The sequence below is a fragment of the Gigantopelta aegis genome, chromosome 8 (assembly GCF_016097555.1).
Source record: "Gigantopelta aegis isolate Gae_Host chromosome 8, Gae_host_genome, whole genome shotgun sequence".
NCBI classification, from domain to species: Eukaryota; Metazoa; Mollusca; class Gastropoda; order Neomphalida; family Peltospiridae; genus Gigantopelta; species Gigantopelta aegis.
In genome coordinates this window covers 59246060-59265887 of record NC_054706.1, presented here as the reverse complement: position 1 = coordinate 59265887, position 19828 = coordinate 59246060, and the positions used below count along the sequence as shown (strand labels likewise).

At 34.7% G+C, this 19828-nt stretch overlaps 1 protein-coding gene across 1 annotated transcript in view; it reads left to right on the top strand.

Moving 5' to 3' along the window:
- LOC121379139 (monocyte to macrophage differentiation factor 2-like) overlaps positions 1-19738 on the top strand; it is a 30520-nt gene extending 10782 nt beyond the window's left edge. The window contains exons 2-7 of the mRNA XM_041507625.1: positions 2837-2918; positions 11687-11850; positions 13594-13668; positions 14612-14713; positions 15991-16060; positions 17566-19738. Coding sequence (XP_041363559.1) covers positions 2837-2918; positions 11687-11850; positions 13594-13668; positions 14612-14713; positions 15991-16060; positions 17566-17790 — 718 coding nt within the window. The 3' untranslated portion in view covers positions 17791-19738. The remainder of the gene's footprint in view (positions 1-2836; positions 2919-11686; positions 11851-13593; positions 13669-14611; positions 14714-15990; positions 16061-17565) is intronic.
- Positions 19739-19828: the final 90 nt, after the last annotated feature.

The following is a 19828-nucleotide window of genomic DNA, read 5'->3' as shown; positions in this document are numbered from 1 at the left end:
TTTCCTTTGATGTCTAGTGTGCAGACTGATCGTTGTTTTTTGTGTGGAAAAAGGTGTGCATTTGGAAACAGCGGAGATAGGTGCTGGAAAATAAAGAGGGGCGCTCAAAAATAAAGGAGGGCGCTCAAAAATAAAGGAGGGCGGGGAACGTGAAAGGAGGGCGGCAGAATGGAATAGCGGGGTGGGGCGCCCCGCTTAAATGGAGCAGCGAGAACACTGCAGTGCACCACGGCTGGTACATCAAAGTTCGTGGTATGTGCTATCTTGTCTGTGGGGTGGTGCATATAAAAGATCCCTTGCTACTAATGGAAAAATGTAATGGGTTTCCTCTCTAAGACTATATGTCAGAATTACCAAATGTTTGACATCCAATAGCCGATGATTAATTAATGAATGTTCTCTAGTGGTGTTGTTAAACAAAACAAACTTCTTAGTCGGGCATTGAATTTGGGGATGTTTGTTTTAGGATTCTACTGTAATCGGAAAATGATCTGATATGCATATTAGTTATTTGCGATTCCGTCTCATTATCTTACACTTCTGACAGCAAATTTGGAATTCGCGGAAGCATGGAATCCTACTAAATGTGCTGTCTGCTAATGTACATGTCTTAATGTTACAATTTTTTTATATATCCAACTTTTTTAACAGTGTGATGGTCTATATCACTTTCCACGTATGGAAAACATTTATTCCTGAACTCTGCCAATACAATCCTTTATCACTTGTGATATAATGATGATAGTGAATGCAACCCCCCCCCCCCCCCCCCCCCCAAAAAAAAAACCCGTATTTTTTTTAAATATATAAATAAATTAAATATATACACAAACATAAATATACAGTTACCATCATTCTAGTTACCTTTCTGTCCCCCAAACTCATTCTAACATGATAAGAATTCCTTTTTCATATAACCAATGATTTAGGTGCTCTGTGATGGATTATCCATCTATTTTTAGACACTATTTGTAGACACTGTGCTATTTTGTTAAATGTACAGTTTTTACAATGAGATGTCTGTGTAAAAGATAGCCAATATTTCATTATTAGCTTGATTTTCATTCTTATATCCAATTAAGATTCAACAGTAGCTACATGTATTGTGTATACTGTACATGTAGTGTCTAAGTGTCAACATAGCTCAAAATTGACATAACAAATACAATAAATAAACTTTTAAACATATGGTGTTTTAAGACAAGTGGATGCTTAACAGGGAGCTTTGATTGATTGATTGATTGATTCAAACATATTTTATTGCTTTTTAAAGAACAAATGGATCAGGTATAAGTTCCACAACTTACTAGGCCTTCTCCATAATACATGTACATGCATGTTATGACAGTAATATAATTTTGCAATTTTGCAAATACTGTTTAAAGTGCCACATTTCTGGTAAAAGAGGTTACATTGCAAGTCCACTTAGGACTGATTTCTAGAGAAATGGTTCTCAATAACATTTGCTTCCAGGTTAAAATTTGAGAAACAAATAATGCTTCTCAACCCACAATTGAATTTCGAGCCTTGATCAGTAGTTAGTTGTTAGTGGTTATTAAGGAAGAGAAGTTAATGTAACTTTACACCTTCCCATTGTCCATTAAAACTAACTCTGGGTGGATGCCAGTGATGGATGGTACAAGGAGCCTAATTCACAAAAGTGTTGGGGGGAGCTAATTTTTATGGTTATATAAAATGTGTTGTGTGAAACCGCGAGTGCCGCAGGCGCGAAGCCCCAAAGCCCCATAAGGAAAATTAAAAAATATTAACCCCTTCATAGAGATTCTGGCATGTTTTTGGCTTATTGCCTGAGCCATTTAAAGTCCCGAAATAAAAACTGTTGGAAAAAATGGGGCTGAGCCACCCGTAACCCTCCCCGGCTCCTACAGGCCTGTCTGCTAGACATCAAAGCATCCTCTTTGCAAGTCTTTTAACTGCACTGCAAGATTGCAAAGTTGCAAGAGTTTAGTGAATTATGCCTCTGGTCTCTTTAAGGTCATTAGTTTAACAACTGTGCCACCTATTCCATTTCATTTACATGCATGCTTATTTTTGTGCTTATATCCAATTAAGATTCAAGCACGTTGTCCTGGGGGCGCACAGTTCAGCTGTCTGGGCTGTCTGTCTAGGACAGTGGGTTAGTGGTTAATGGTTAAGGGACGTTGTCAATATGCTATTAGTTGCACTGACTTGTCGCATCCGATCAAATCATACCATGAGAACACCTAAATCGGTGAGACTAATCACATTATGAGAATGCTCCTTAAGTGAGAGAGAAGTCGGTGTAGTGGTCTTACACCTACCCCTTGAGCTGTTAAACTTGCACTGGGTGGGAGCCAAAACTGAGATGCGAATCCAATACATACCAGTCTGATGGCTTAACCATGTTGTTATATTAACCTAGGCCAGTCATTTCTGTTCCCCAAATTCATTCTAACATGATGCACAGTCCCTTTTCATATAAGCAATGTTTTAGGTGCTCTGTGATGGATTATCCAGCTATTTTTTATGCACTGTTTAGTTAACTGTACAGTTTTTTCAATGAGAAAACTTGTTTCTAAAGATCTGTGTGCAAAAGATAGCTGATATTTAATTTCTTAGCTTTATTTTTGTGCTTATATCCAATGAAAATTCAAGAATAACTACATGCAGGGAACATTACTTTTGTACCCATTGAGCCATTAAACTTACTCTGGGTGGGAGCCAGAACTGGGATGCGAACCCAATACCTTCCAGTCTGATGGCTTAACCACCAAGGCTGGATATGCCACCTAGGCCAGTCATATTTAAAAAAAAAAGATCTATTAAATTTGTGTGTGTATTTTGTGTTTTTCAGGCTGATGAACTGCCGGGCTGGTCCTGGCAAGGCTTATGAGCCCACTGATGTGGAACATTTGGCCAACATGATATCACATGGAGTGAGTTTCCTGTTTTATATATTGCTAAGGACCTACAAAACATTGTTTTAGTTTCTTCAGAAGTGAGATTTTCCTGTTTATATTGTTATGGACATACAAAGCATTGTTTTACTTTCTTTTGGAGTTAAAACATGTTACTAACATTTAAAGGAAAAAAAAATAGTGGTCTACTCTCATTTTCGCAGAAGTTCTAGTTGTCAGACGTTGATTAAAAAAAAAGAGAAGAAAATTAATTAAATCTGTTGGGAAATGAATGTCATCTTACAAACACAGAGATAAAAGATGTTAAATGCTGATTAATTGCTTTTCGAGATGTTTCAGGTTATGTGTTTTTCTCTGTTTCAGATGTTAATCAGGTTATGTGTTTTTCTCTGTTTCAGATTTGATCAGGTTATGTGTTTTTCTCTGTTTCAGATTTGATCAGGTTATGTGTTTTTCTCTGTTTCAGATGTTGATCAGGTTATTTATGTGTTTTTCTCTGTTTCAGATTTGATCAGGTTATGTGTTTTTCTCTGTTTCAGATGTTGATCAGGTTATGTGTTTTTCTCTGTTTCAGATTTGATCAGGTTATGTGTTTTTCTCTGTTTCAGATGTTGATCAGGTTATGTGTTTTTCTCTGTTTCAGATTTGATCAGGTTATGTGTTTTTCTCTGTTTCAGATGTTGATCAGGTTATGTGTTTTTCTCTGTTTCAGATTTGATCAGGTTATATGTTTTTCTCTGTTTCAGATGTTGATCAGGTTATGTGTTTTTCTCTGTTTCAGATGTTGATCAGGTTATGTGTTTTTCTCTGTTTCAGATGTTGATCAGGTTATGTGTTTTTCTCTGTTTCAGATTTGATCAGGTTATGTGTTTTTCTCTGTTTCAGATTTGATCACGTTATGTGTTTTTCTCTGTTTCAGATTTGATCAGGTTATGTGTTTTTCTCTGTTTCAGATTTGATCAGGTTATGTGTTTTTCTCTGTTTCAGATGTTGATCAGGTTATTTATGTGTTTTTCTCTGTTTCAGATGTTGATCAGGTTATGTGTTTTTCTCTGTTTCAGATGTTGATCAGGTTATGTGTTTTTCTCTGTTTCAGATTTGATCAGGTTATGTGTTTTTCTCCGTTTCAGATGTTGATCAGGTTATGTGTTTTTCTCCGTTTCAGATTTGATCAGGTTATGTGTTTTTCTCCGTTTCAGATTTGATCAGGTTATGTGTTTTTCTCCGTTTCAGATTTGATCAGGTTATGTGTTTTTCTCCGTTTCAGATGTTGATCAGGTTATGTGTTTTTCTCTGTTTCAGATTTGATCAGGTTATGTGTTTTTCTCTGTTTCAGATGTTGATCAGGTTATGTGTTTTTTCTCTGTTTCAGATGTTTCAGGTTATGTGTTTTTCTCTGTTTCAGATGTGTTTTTCTCTGTTTCAGATGTTGATCAGGTTATGTGTTTTTCTCTGTTTCAGATGTTGATCAGGTTATGTGTTTTTCTCTGTTTCAGATTTGATCAGGTTATGTGTTTTTTCTCCGTTTCAGATGTTGATCAGGTTATGTGTTTTTCTTTTTTCTCTCGTTTCAGATTTGATCAGGTTATGTGTTTTTCTCTGTTTCAGATTTGATCAGGTTATGTGTTTTTCTCTGTTTCAGATTTGATCAGGTTATGTGTTTTTCTCTGTTTCAGATGTTGATCAGGTTATGTGTTTTTCTCTGTTTCAGATTTGATCAGGTTATGTGTTTTTCTCTGTTTCAGATGTTGATCAGGTTATGTGTTTTTCTCTGTTTCAGATGTTGATCAGGTTATGTGTTTTTTCTGTTTCAGATGTTGATCAGGTTATGTGTTTTTCTCTGTTTCAGATTTGATCAGGTTATGTGTTTTTCTCTGTTTCAGATGTTGATCAGGTTATGTGTTTTTCTCTGTTTCAGATGTTGATCAGGTTATGTGTTTTTCTCTGTTTCAGATGTTGATCAGGTTATGTGTTTTTCTCTGTTTCAGATGTTGATCAGGTTATGTGTTTTTCTCTGTTTCAGATTTGATCAGGTTATGTGTTTTTCTCTGTTTCAGATGTTGATCAGGTTATGTGTTTTTCTCTGTTTCAGATTTGATCAGGTTATGTGTTTTTCTCTGTTTCAGATGTTGATCAGGTTATGTGTTTTTCTCTGTTTCAGATGTTGATCAGGTTATGTGTTTTTCTCTGTTTCAGATTTGATCAGGTTATGTGTTTTTCTCTGTTTCAGATTTGATCAGGTTATGTGTTTTTCTCTGTTTCAGATGTTGATCAGGTTATGTGTTTTTCTCTGTTTCAGATTTGATCAGGTTATGTGTTTTTCTCTGTTTCAGATTTGATCAGGTTATGTGTTTTTCTCTGTTTCAGATGTTGATCAGGTTATGTGTTTTTCTCTGTTTCAGATGTTGATCAGGTTATGTCAGGTTTTTTCTCTGTTTCAGATTTGATCAGGTTATGTGTTTTTCTCTGTTTCAGATTTGATCAGGTTATGTGTTTTTCTCTGTTTCAGATGTTGATCAGGTTATGTGTTTTTCTCTGTTTCAGATGTTGATCAGGTTATGTGTTTTTCTCTGTTTCAGATGTTGATCAGGTTATGTGTTTTTCTCTGTTTCAGATTTGATCAGGTTATGTGTTTTTCTCTGTTTCAGATGTTGATCAGGTTATGTGTTTTTCTCTGTTTCAGATGTTGATCAGGTTATGTGTTTTTCTCTGTTTCAGATGTTGATCAGGTTATGTGTTTTTCTCTGTTTCAGATGTTGATCAGGTTATGTGTTTTTCTCTGTTTCAGATTTGATCAGGTTATGTGTTTTTCTCTGTTTCAGATGTTGATCAGGTTATGTGTTTTTCTCTGTTTCAGATGTTGATCAGGTTATGTGTTTTTCTCTGTTTCAGATTTGATCAGGTTATGTGTTTTTCTCTGTTTCAGATTTGATCAGGTTATGTGTTTTTCTCTGTTTCAGATGTTGATCAGGTTATGTGTTTTTCTCTGTTTCAGATTTGATCAGGTTATGTGTTTTTCTCTGTTTCAGATTTGATCAGGTTATGTGTTTTTCTCTGTTTCAGATGTTGATCAGGTTATTTATCAGGTGTTTTTCTCTGTTTCAGATTTGATCAGGTTATGTGTTTTTCTCTGTTTCAGATGTTGATCAGGTTATGTGTTTTTCTCTGTTTCAGATTTGATCAGGTTATGTGTTTTTCTCTGTTTCAGATGTTGATCAGGTTATGTGTTTTTCTCTGTTTCAGATGTTGATCAGGTTATGTGTTTTTCTCTGTTTCAGATTTGATCAGGTTATGTGTTTTTCTCTGTTTCAGATGTTGATCAGGTTATGTGTTTTTCTCTGTTTCAGATTTGATCAGGTTATGTGTTTTTCTCTGTTTCAGATGTTGATCAGGTTATGTGTTTTTCTCTGTTTCAGATGTTGATCAGGTTATTTATGTGTTTTTCTCTGTTTCAGATGTGATCAGGTTATGTGTTTTTCTCTGTTTCAGATGTTGATCAGGTTATGTGTTTTTCTCTGTTTCAGATTTGATCAGGTTATGTGTTTTTCTCTGTTTCAGATTTGATCAGGTTATGTGTTTTTCTCCGTTTCAGATTTGATCAGGTTATGTGTTTTTTTCTCTGTTTCAGATGTTGATCAGGTTATGTGTTTTTCTCTGTTTCAGATTTGATCAGGTTATGTGTTTTTCTCTGTTTCAGATGTTGATCAGGTTATGTGTTTTTCTCTGTTTCAGATGTTGATCAGGTTATGTGTTTTTCTCTGTTTCAGATGTTGATCAGGTTATGTGTTTTTCTCTGTTTCAGATTTGATCAGGTTATGTGTTTTTCTCTGTTTCAGATGTTGATCAGGTTATGTGTTTTTCTCTGTTTCAGATTTGATCAGGTTATGTGTTTTTCTCTGTTTCAGATGTTGATCAGGTTATGTGTTTTTCTCTGTTTCAGATGTTGATCAGGTTATGTGTTTTTCTCTGTTTCAGATGTTGATCAGGTTATGTGTTTTTCTCTGTTTCAGATTTGATCAGGTTATGTGTTTTTCTCTGTTTCAGATTTGATCAGGTTATGTGTTTTTCTCTGTTTCAGATTTGATCAGGTTATGTGTTTTTCTCTGTTTCAGATGTTGATCAGGTTATGTGTTTTTCTCTGTTTCAGATTTGATCAGGTTATGTGTTTTTCTCTGTTTCAGATTTGATCAGGTTATGTGTTTTTCTCTGTTTCAGATGTTGATCAGGTTATGTGTTTTTCTCTGTTTCAGATTTGATCAGGTTATGTGTTTTTCTCTGTTTCAGATTTGATCAGGTTATGTGTTTTTCTCTGTTTCAGATTTGATCAGGTTATGTGTTTTTCTCTGTTTCAGATGTTGATCAGGTTATGTGTTTTTCTCTGTTTCAGATGTTGATCAGGTTATGTGTTTTTCTCTGTTTCAGATGTTGATCAGGTTATGTGTTTTTCTCTGTTTCAGATGTTGATCAGGTTATGTGTTTTTCTCTGTTTCAGATGTTGATCAGGTTATGTGTTTTTCTCTGTTTCAGATGTTGATCAGGTTATGTGTTTTTCTCTGTTTCAGATTTGATCAGGTTATGTGTTTTTCTCTGTTTCAGATTTGATCAGGTTATGTGTTTTTCTCTGTTTCAGATTTGATCAGGTTATGTGTTTTTCTCTGTTTCAGATGTTGATCAGGTTATTTATGTGTTTTTCTCTGTTTCAGATTTGATCAGGTTATGTGTTTTTCTCTGTTTCAGATGTTGATCAGGTTATGTGTTTTTCTCTGTTTCAGATTTGATCAGGTTATGTGTTTTTCTCTGTTTCAGATGTTGATCAGGTTATGTGTTTTTCTCTGTTTCAGATTTGATCAGGTTATGTGTTTTTCTCTGTTTCAGATGTTGATCAGGTTATGTGTTTTTCTCTGTTTCAGATGTTGATCAGGTTATGTGTTTTTCTCTGTTTCAGATTTGATCAGGTTATGTGTTTTTCTCTGTTTCAGATGTTGATCAGGTTATGTGTTTTTCTCTGTTTCAGATGTTGATCAGGTTATGTGTTTTTCTCTGTTTCAGATTTGATCAGGTTATGTGTTTTTCTCTGTTTCAGATGTTGATCAGGTTATGTGTTTTTCTCTGTTTCAGATGTTGATCAGGTTATTTATGTGTTTTTCTCTGTTTCAGATTTGATCAGGTTATGTGTTTTTCTCTGTTTCAGATGTTGATCAGGTTATGTGTTTTTCTCCGTTTCAGATTTGATCAGGTTATGTGTTTTTCTCCGTTTCAGATTTGATCAGGTTATGTGTTTTTCTCCGTTTCAGATTTGATCAGGTTATGTGTTTTTCTCCGTTTCAGATGTTGATCAGGTTATGTGTTTTTCTCTGTTTCAGATTTGATCAGGTTATGTGTTTTTCTCTGTTTCAGATGTTGATCAGGTTATGTGTTTTTCTCTGTTTCAGATGTTGATCAGGTTATGTGTTTTTCTCTGTTTCAGATGTTGATCAGGTTATGTGTTTTTCTCTGTTTCAGATTTGATCAGGTTATGTGTTTTTCTCTGTTTCAGATGTTGATCAGGTTATGTGTTTTTCTCTGTTTCAGATTTGATCAGGTTATGTGTTTTTCTCTGTTTCAGATTTGATCAGGTTATGTGTTTTTCTCTGTTTCAGATGTTGATCAGGTTATGTGTTTTTCTCTGTTTCAGATTTGATCAGGTTATGTGTTTTTCTCTGTTTCAGATGTTGATCAGGTTATGTGTTTTTCTCTGTTTCAGATGTTGATCAGGTTATGTGTTTTTCTCTGTTTCAGATGTTGATCAGGTTATGTGTTTTTCTCTGTTTCAGATTTGATCAGGTTATGTGTTTTTCTCTGTTTCAGATGTTGATCAGGTTATGTGTTTTTCTCTGTTTCAGATGTTGATCAGGTTATGTGTTTTTCTCTGTTTCAGATGTTGATCAGGTTATGTGTTTTTCTCTGTTTCAGATGTTGATCAGGTTATGTGTTTTTCTCTGTTTCAGATTTGATCAGGTTATGTGTTTTTCTCTGTTTCAGATGTTGATCAGGTTATGTGTTTTTCTCTGTTTCAGATTTGATCAGGTTATGTGTTTTTCTCTGTTTCAGATGTTGATCAGGTTATGTGTTTTTCTCTGTTTCAGATGTTGATCAGGTTATTTATGTGTTTTTCTCTGTTTCAGATGTGATCAGGTTATGTGTTTTTCTCCGTTTCAGATGTTGATCAGGTTATGTGTTTTTCTCCGTTTCAGATTTGATCAGGTTATGTGTTTTTCTCCGTTTCAGATTTGATCAGGTTATGTGTTTTTCTCCGTTTCAGATTTGATCAGGTTATGTGTTTTTCTCCGTTTCAGATGTTGATCAGGTTATGTGTTTTTCTCTGTTTCAGATTTGATCAGGTTATGTGTTTTTCTCTGTTTCAGATGTTGATCAGGTTATGTGTTTTTCTCTGTTTCAGATGTTGATCAGGTTATGTGTTTTTCTCTGTTTCAGATGTTGATCAGGTTATGTGTTTTTCTCTGTTTCAGATTTGATCAGGTTATGTGTTTTTCTCTGTTTCAGATGTTGATCAGGTTATGTGTTTTTCTCTGTTTCAGATTTGATCAGGTTATGTGTTTTTCTCTGTTTCAGATGTTGATCAGGTTATGTGTTTTTCTCTGTTTCAGATGTTGATCAGGTTATGTGTTTTTCTCTGTTTCAGATGTTGATCAGGTTATGTGTTTTTCTCTGTTTCAGATTTGATCACGTTATGTGTTTTTCTCTGTTTCAGATTTGATCAGGTTATGTGTTTTTCTCTGTTTCAGATTTGATCAGGTTATGTGTTTTTCTCTGTTTCAGATGTTGATCAGGTTATGTGTTTTTCTCTGTTTCAGATTTGATCAGGTTATGTGTTTTTCTCTGTTTCAGATTTGATCAGGTTATGTGTTTTTCTCTGTTTCAGATGTTGATCAGGTTATGTGTTTTTCTCTGTTTCAGATTTGATCAGGTTATGTGTTTTTCTCTGTTTCAGATTTGATCAGGTTATGTGTTTTTCTCTGTTTCAGATTTGATCAGGTTATGTGTTTTTCTCTGTTTCAGATGTTGATCAGGTTATGTGTTTTTCTCTGTTTCAGATGTTGATCAGGTTATGTGTTTTTCTCTGTTTCAGATGTTGATCAGGTTATGTGTTTTTCTCTGTTTCAGATTTGATCAGGTTATGTGTTTTTCTCTGTTTCAGATGTTGATCAGGTTATGTGTTTTTCTCTGTTTCAGATGTTGATCAGGTTATGTGTTTTTCTCTGTTTCAGATTTGATCAGGTTATGTGTTTTTCTCTGTTTCAGATGTTGATCAGGTTATGTGTTTTTCTCTGTTTCAGATGTTGATCAGGTTATGTGTTTTTCTCTGTTTCAGATTTGATCAGGTTATGTGTTTTTCTCTGTTTCAGATGTTGATCAGGTTATGTGTTTTTCTCTGTTTCAGATGTTGATCAGGTTATTTATGTGTTTTTCTCTGTTTCAAATTTGATCAGGTTATGTGTTTTTCTCCGTTTCAGATGTTGATCAGGTTATGTGTTTTTCTCCGTTTCAGATTTGATCAGGTTATGTGTTTTTCTCCGTTTCAGATTTGATCAGGTTATGTGTTTTTCTCCGTTTCAGATTTGATCAGGTTATGTGTTTTTCTCCGTTTCAGATGTTGATCAGGTTATGTGTTTTTCTCTGTTTCAGATTTGATCAGGTTATGTGTTTTTCTCTGTTTCAGATTTGATCAGGTTATGTGTTTTTCTCTGTTTCAGATGTTGATCAGGTTATGTGTTTTTCTCTGTTTCAGATTTGATCACGTTATGTGTTTTTCTCTGTTTCAGATTTGATCAGGTTATGTGTTTTTCTCTGTTTCAGATGTTGATCAGGTTATGTGTTTTTCTCTGTTTCAGATTTGATCAGGTTATGTGTTTTTCTCTGTTTCAGATGTTGATCAGGTTATGTGTTTTTCTCTGTTTCAGATGTTGATCAGGTTATGTGTTTTTCTCTGTTTCAGATGTTGATCACGTTATGTGTTTTTCTCTGTTTCAGATTTGATCAGGTTATGTGTTTTTCTCTGTTTCAGATGTTGATCAGGTTATGTGTTTTTCTCTGTTTCAGATGTTGATCAGGTTATGTGTTTTTCTCTGTTTCAGATGTTGATCAGGTTATGTGTTTTTCTCTGTTTCAGATGTTGATCAGGTTATGTGTTTTTCTCTGTTTCAGATTTGATCACGTTATGTGTTTTTCTCTGTTTCAGATTTGATCAGGTTATGTGTTTTTCTCTGTTTCAGATGTTGATCAGGTTATGTGTTTTTCTCTGTTTCAGATGTTGATCAGGTTATGTGTTTTTCTCTGTTTCAGATTTGATCAGGTTATGTGTTTTTCTCTGTTTCAGATTTGATCAGGTTATGTGTTTTTCTCCGTTATAGGCAGGCGGGACCTAGTTCAGTTATAAAGCGCTCGCTCGATGCGCGGTCGGTCTGGGATCGATCCCCATTGATGGGCCCATTTGACTATTTCTCGTTCCAGCCAGTGCACCACGACTGGTATATCAATGGCCGTGGTATTTACTACCCTGTCTGTGGGATGGTGCATATAAAAGATCCCTTGCTGCTAATCGAAAAGAGTAGCCCATGAAGTGGCGACAGCAGGTTTCCTCTCTCAATATCTGTGTGGTCCTTAACCATATGTCTGATGCCATTTAACCGTAAATAAAATGTGTTGAGTGTGTGGTTAAATAAAACATTTCTTTCTTTTCTCTGTTATAGATTTGATCAGGTTATGTGTTTTTTTCTCTGTTATAGATTTGGATCATACCCAGTCTTTTCGGCCTGTTGTTTATGGTGTTCCTGTCCGCCAGTGATGTTCAGTTAACGAATGCCGTGATCTATGGTTTTGCCTTGTTGGCATTATTCACAGTGTCTACAACGTTTCACACCATCTCGTATCATTCAAAAAAATATAGCAGGTATGATTTTACTTATTAATTATCATATAGTTCTGTTATTTCCCAATTTTTCTTTTATGTCATATCATTAAACAAAAATACAGCAGATATGATTTTGCTTATTAATTGTTCCATAGTACAGTGTTATTTGCTAACTTTTTACTCCATATATCATTAAAAAAAAATACAGCAGGTATGGTTTTGCTTACTAATTGTTACATAGCTCTGTTATTTGACTACTTTTCACACCATATTGAACCATGTAACACAGTAGGTACAAGTTGTAATTAAGAATTTTACATAGCTTTATTTCATAGTGTTCATCCATACATCCATCTGTATGTCCACCCTTCCATTCGCCCATAAACGTTTATGTCCATGGCATATCTTTCTTATTGGTTAATAAATATTATAGGTTCATCAAACTTTGCTGCATGCAAGTACCACTGGCTTCATATCAAAATTTGTAATTGAATATTCACAAGTAAACTTATGTGAGCCATCAGAGTGCATTTATTTCGTCACAACCAGTGCTCTACAACTGGTATATCAAAGGCTGTAGTATGTGCTTTCCTGTCTGGAAGTGCATATTATTATATAAAAGATCCCTTGCAGCTAATGGAAAAATGTAGTGTGTTTCCTCTGAAAACTACATGTCAGAGTTACCAAATGTTTGACATCCAGTAGCCGATGATTGATAAATAAATGTGCTCTAGTGGTGTCGTTAAATAAAACAAAACTTTTTAATGTGACAAAACACGACTAACACATGGGGCGAGACGTAACCTAATGGTAAAGCACTCATGGTCGGTGTAGAATCAATCCCAGTCATTTTCACCGGTATATAGACTCTACAAGTGGCTAATTTTACCTTTAATAACTATTTAAATTTAAGATCTTTTTTTCTTTATGTACACATGAAAACAAACATCAGCACCAACATGCATTTACATCAATTCCATCATTTAAGGAACAATTAAAGGTAAACATTTCCCCACACAATCGATTATGGATTTTTATAATCAGTCAGGGCTTCTAGAATTTTATAAAAATCTGCTAGCCATGGGATCAAAGATTTTTAAAATGTACTAGCCATGATTAAAAATTCACTAGCTCTACTTTAAATAAATACAATTTTACTAATGGTAATAATCAGATATGTCACCTAAAGAGGGAGATAGATCTTAAAACCTCTTAGATTAGGGGAGGGAAGAGGGGGCAGGATATTCATATTTATAAAATAAAGACTTAAATGCAGCATTTGACAAGGGTTTTCCACTTGCCGTTAGGCTAGTTATAGTAGTTATTTACTAGCCCAACACTGAATATCACTAGCCATGGGACTGGGGCTACCATAATCTAGAATCCCTGAATCAATCATCTCACTGGTAGAGCCAAACTAATGAATTTTTGTATTATAATCGATCATAGGAAAATGACTGGTGATTAGTTTGTGAGAACTACCAGGTGGTTTGGATATTTTGATTATAATCGATCATAGGAAAATTACTAGTTAAGAGCACTGGTGATTAGTTTGTGAGAACTACCAGGTGGTTTGGATATTTTGATTATAATCGATCATAGGAAAATGACTAGTTAAGAGCACTGGTGATTAGTTTGTGAGAACTACCAGGTGGTTTGGATATTATGATTATAATCGATCATAGGAAAATGACTAGTTAAGAGCACTGGTGATTAGTTTGTGAGAACTACCAGGTGGTTTGGATATTATGGTTTCACTTTTCCTTTTCTTTTACTCCACAGTTCTGTTAAAGACATTTTCCACATTGGGGACAGAGTGGTTATTTACATCTTCATTGCAGCTTCCTATACACCATGGTAAGTTTAAGTGAATTGTACTTTTTTGTTTTTGATTCTTCATTCTGTTGAAAGCTATCTTTATTTTAAGTTAATATGATCATCATTGTTAGTACATGTATTATATACAAGACTTGAAAATTGGCTACTAAACTTTTTGGGGGATAACGTTTTTGGGGCCGTTACAATCTTGTATTATGATGTCTTATATATGCTATAGGCCTACATTTGTTATTCCCCTACCAGTCCAATATATCTGTCCATCTGTCTGTCCATCCTTCTCAGTCCTATATATAATTTTCTGGATTCCTCTCCCCCTCCCCCCCTCCCCCCCAGCACGATTTCCATTGGTGGACCCATTGGGCTATCTCTCATTCCAGCCAGTGCTTCACAGCTTGTATAACAAAGGCCATGGTATGTATTATCCTGTCAGTGTCTGTGGACTGATGGATATATAAAATCCCTTGCTGTTAATAAAATAAGTAACCCATGACATGGTAGCTGTGGATTTTCTTTCATTATCTGTGTAGTCTATAACCATACATCTGACACCGTATAACTAATCAAAATATGTTGAGTGAATTGTTAAATAAAATATTTATTCCTTCCTTTCTTTTACAATGTCTCAAGATATCTTGTCTCAAGTGACTTTCATGGAGATTTTCTGATTTTGACAGAGTTATGGCCCTTGAACTTAGATTTGAAAATCTACTGGGCTGGTTAAGAAACATGCAATACTCTCAAAATCCATGTTCATATATTAATTCATCCTTTCATCCTTTCATCCATCCATCCATCCATTCATTTAATCAAATATATTCATTTACACTGGTTTCACATAATTATATAAATAATATTTTCATATACTTACCTTTTGTGATGCCCAATAGTCAATGTGTATTTTTGTGCTGGGGTGGTGTTAAACATTCATTTATGCTTTCATAATTGTTTTTTTTTATTTCAGGCTGACAATGAAGGACTTGGGGTCTTGGGGATTGTATGTAGTGTGGATTATCTGGTTTCTGGCTGCAGTTGGTATTGCGTATCAGTACACATACCACGAACAGTAAGTAGAATAGTATATTTAGTACATAAAAGAAAACAGCATTATTTTTCTTAATTTTAGACAAAATATTCAGTTTTAAAAGATGAAAGAAAAAACAAAATCATTCATCAAATGTATTATTTAAAAACAATTACTGTTGGATATAATATATGTTACATTTATTGTATATGAAGCCAAAACAAGGGTGCTAAAAGTGACCATTGTTGACTGTAGGTATTATTAGTATCTCTGTAATGGGCTTCTATAGTAAAATAACAGGAATTGTAAACTTGATAAATTTATCATAACATATAAGTCACCAGGCCTGGTGCTTATAAAACTTTTAGAGTCTAGACTTAAGATTCTAATAGAGTCTGAGTGATGTCATTAAAGATTGAGTCAGGGCCCTGTTCTGCAAAAGAATCGTAGCAAAGGTTAATTGTTGTGACTTACGGTGAGTTTACGGCTGGCATGCATAAACTTTATAGCCATTCCACAAAGCAACCTTACGGTAGTCGTAAGTGCCCCTTTAATGATTAAAATCTTCTTTGCGAAGAAGTGCGAATTAGTTAAATAATAAATTGGTTTGCGACTTTTCTGAACACTTTGGATGTATTCATTGGTATCGAACATCCATGAAGTAACTTTTTCAGTTTATTTGCTAAGCGATAATTGCCGAATGTATAAGACTTGTGAGTTATCGCCCATATTTTTGTGTGACTGTTGTATGACCTAGAATGTTTTTCATCAAATGCAGAGTTTACACAAAAAGTTAATATCCTCCTCAGAAAATGATCAAATCATCATCAAACTGCCATTTGACATCTATGTTAGTGGCTTACAAGTGCCTCGTACCAATTGTAAATTTTCACTGTAATTTATGACGATAGTAAGCTACGCTGCGTCATGGAACGGGCTAGTGGTCTTAGAACAAAAATTGTGGCCACGATGGTAGGTATTTACAGTGATAGTAGTGCTAAGATAGCTTAGTGGAACGGAGCCCTGGCCTGGTGTTTATAAAACTTTTAGAGTCTAGACTTCAGACTCTAATAGAGTCTGATGTTGAGTGCGTCGTTAAATAAAACATTTCCTTCCTAATAGAGTCTGAAACAGTAACATCATGGCAACGCCATACAAATTGCATGCGTGTGACGTCATTTGAGATTGAGTCTGGACTCTAAAAGGTTTTATCAGCACAGGCTCAGGTCTATATGTTTTGGTAACCTCTAAATGGATTACCACGCACTATGCTTATTCCAGTGCCTAAGCAAGTGAAATAACTATTAACTTATTTTTAGGTACAAATGGCTGGAGATACTGTTCTATCTGTTGATTGGAATCTGTCCAGCAGCTGTTATATTTGCAATGGTAAGTTATTCTTTGTTCAGGGCCCCGTTCCACGAAGCGATCTTAGCCCTAAGATTACCGTAAACGCATAGCTACCTTATGCACTTAAGGTGATCTTAGGGCTAAGATCGCTTCATGGAACGGGGCCCAGGTCCTCAGATTTCACAGAAACGATCGTTTCCAGTACCGTGTCGGTAAAATCACGGCACAGAAATTTTGTTTCCTATGATTATTATTTCAAATATAATATATATATTATTTTTATTGAATAGTCGTATTCAAAATAATAATCATGGGAAACAAAATTATATATATAATTATCTTTAAAAACAGTTTACGATGGGTTGCCATGATCACAAGGCACAGAACCGAAAAAGTGTTTCCATAAAATTTGAAATCCTATGGCCTGTTAGTTATACCTATCAGTATGTATGTCCATAGGAATACTGCAGATTTTGGCTTGCAAATTATCAAGTTTGTGTTTTTAGTCTGTATATATAATATTATTATAATATAAATAGTTATATATTCAATACATGTCTGGTCATTCCAATGTGTGTAGTGGCTCAGTATGAATTTTTGCTTTCAGTAATTTCATGTGTCACACTTTTTTTCTTTTCTTTTCCAACTACCATACAAAAATTTAAGAGATTTGGGTCAGTAAAATTCCAAACCTATTTATACAATAATTCTTATTTTTTCCAACTTTTATATCACAGATGCATAGATTAATCCACAGTTTTCTGAAGACTTTTTGTCAGAATTACTAAGTGCTTGAAATCCTATAGTCGATGATTAATAAATCAGTGTGCTCTAGTGGTCTCGTTAAACAAAACAAAACTTTGACTTTAATCTACTGTTTATTCTAATGGCTACACACTCATGATAATGTCTTTAATGTAATTAATTTTTCCCATTTAACAGTAAACTGGGTTTTCCCCACATTACAATAAAATGGGTTTTCCCCACATTACAATAAAATGGGTTTTCCCCACATTACAATAAAATGGGTTTTCTCTAGAACAATAAAATGGGTTTTCATTAACCTAACAATATTACAGATTGGGGCAGGACGTAGCCCAGTGGTAAAGTGCTCGCTCGATGCGCGGTCGGTCTGGGATCGATCTCCGTTGGTGGGCCCTCTGTGCTATTTCTCGTTCCAGCCAGTGCACCACGACTGGTATATCAAAGGCTGTGGTACATGTATGTACTACCCTGTCTGTGGGATGGTGCATATAAAAGAACCCTTGCTGCTAATCGAAAAGAGAGCCCATGAAGTGGCGACAGTGGGTTTCCTCTCTCAATATCTGTGTGGTCCTTAACCATATGTCTGACGCCATATAACCATATATAAAATGTGCTGAGTGCGTTGTTAAATAAAACATTTTTTTCTTTCTTTCTTTCATTCTTTCATTACAGATTTCAAATTTATGTCACCTCGGTGAACTCTGTATCATTTTGTGTTAAAAAATCTTTCACATTCATTAATTAAAAAAAAATGTTTCATTGATTTTAATTTTTTTCAGAATGACCGGTCAGGGGTGTATGAGCTGGCACTGGGAGGAGTGGTCTATGTCTCAGGGGTGGTGTTCTTTAAGTGCGACGGTATCATCCCATTTGCTCATGCCATCTGGCACTGTTTTGTGTTGGTCGGTGCCATCTTTCACTACTATGCTGTCTGCACGTATCTGCTGGGAACAAAAGAACTGGATCAAAATTTACAATCTTCGGGAATACTCAAGGGATTATGACGAAAATACTAAATCAAATTATACATTAAATTTATATATTTATTTTACAACAACTCTGTGTATTTGTAGAAACTCATTTTACATTAGATACATGATGTGTATTCATTATTTTTGTTAAATTGGATATTTGAATTAGTCCTAAAATTAATCTATACTGTATCAGGTCGGGTCATAGGGCTTAACGTGCACATTCAGAGCAAGCTGTTGTAGTGCAAACCTGTCATGGGCGCAGGTGTTGACTTCAGCCAGCTCCTTCATCCAGCACAGGATATACTTTGTGAGTAATATTTATGTTTAAAAATACTCCAGGCCATTTTTGTGTCTGACTGGCTATATTATAGTTCTGTTCTAGATTAGCATTTGAAAATCAATGAAAGAAATTCTATAACCTGATTATTTATAAAAATAACCCCAAAACACTGACTTTCATAGCTACAACAGTTGGTTGATATTAAATTATAAATTAACCTTTACTTCACTGAAATAATTATTGGAACAGTCTATTATACTCAGTTTATTATAATCTGGCATTAGATTTAAATTCTATAATTTTGACATTTCAAAAATGTTTACTGATGAAAATTGTTTTAGATATTGTTTGGGCCTGGTGTCATTCCTACTGTTTTTTTATTTAACAAAAATTAATATATAAGTGAAAAGAGTACATACAAAATATTTTATCTTTATCCATATGGCAGGAGGAAAAAAAGCTGAATTACCGTACCTAATGTTTTTGTTACATGTTCTCTTTGGCCTTACTACCACACAGTTAATTTCTGAGGCCTAATATAGAGTGGGATTTTGTACTGACAGTTTTATTCGATTGTTCTATTAATTTGATGTAACAGAAATGCTCAAGAACTTGTTGAATTGTTATTAAAGGTGTTTGATTCTCTTGCAACACTGTATGCCTTCAGGCGCGTGTGCATGAATTTATGCAGGTGAGATGGGATCTAGACTCTGGTGAGCAAAGTTTCTTGGGGATCAAGTCATGCTCTTCCAGAAAGTATATGTCCCCCAAAAAAGAAGAGAAAATTTGCTTAAGCAGGGGTGGTTTCAACCCCCAAAACTTGCCCCCCTCCCTGCACATGCACCTGACAATTTCTTGCTAAAGCTTATTTGTGTTTTTCATCTAGTCAGGTCTTCACATACTGAGTATATAATTACATACATATCTGTGTTAAGAAACAACAACAACAAAACAAACAAAAACAACAACATTTTTTTCAAATCTTTTGTTAGTGAGCAGGTGGAATTTTATGGATTGGCAAACATTCTGGCTTATATGGATTGACTTACAAATGGGTCAATAATTTTTTTTTAATGTTTTTTCCAAGCTTGAAATTAGGCTGTTGACTTATAGATGATATTGACTTAAATGCAAAGATATATGGTATTCAATGGAATGTATTTCTTAAAGGTACTTAAAAGAAAACATCCAGTATCATCAATATTCTGGTCCACACCACACAGTCACATCGAAATACTGTCTTGATATTTTTATCGCCTCTAGAACAACCAAGAACTAACTTGACATTCATCTTTGAATACTCACAGCAAGAATCTAAATTTCAACCTCAAGTATCATGCAATGTTGGAAGAAAACCATTTACCTTTAAATACAATCATTTTTATTTCTCATTATGAACCTCATACGAAGTATATATACGCAATGTAATGTTTTGATATCCTCTCTTTTTATCACATTTGTAAAGATTTTAATATTAATAACATACACATGCTCAGTTAGTAGAGCAGTCACCTGATGTGCTTAAATCATAGGATCGAAACCCGCCAGTGGATCAACCGAGTTTTTTCCTGTCCCAGCCACCAGTGCCCCACAACTGGTATATCATAGACGATAGTATGTGTCTATATATATGGATATTCTATTTAAAAGAAACTAATTTATTTTTAAAAATTTATTTTTTCTTTAAATCACTGATAAAAAAATATATCATGAATTAAAATAATCAGGGGTGGGAATTCTCCTCGTATCAGCTGTTTTCCTCTCATGGAACATGGCATTGCCTTGCAT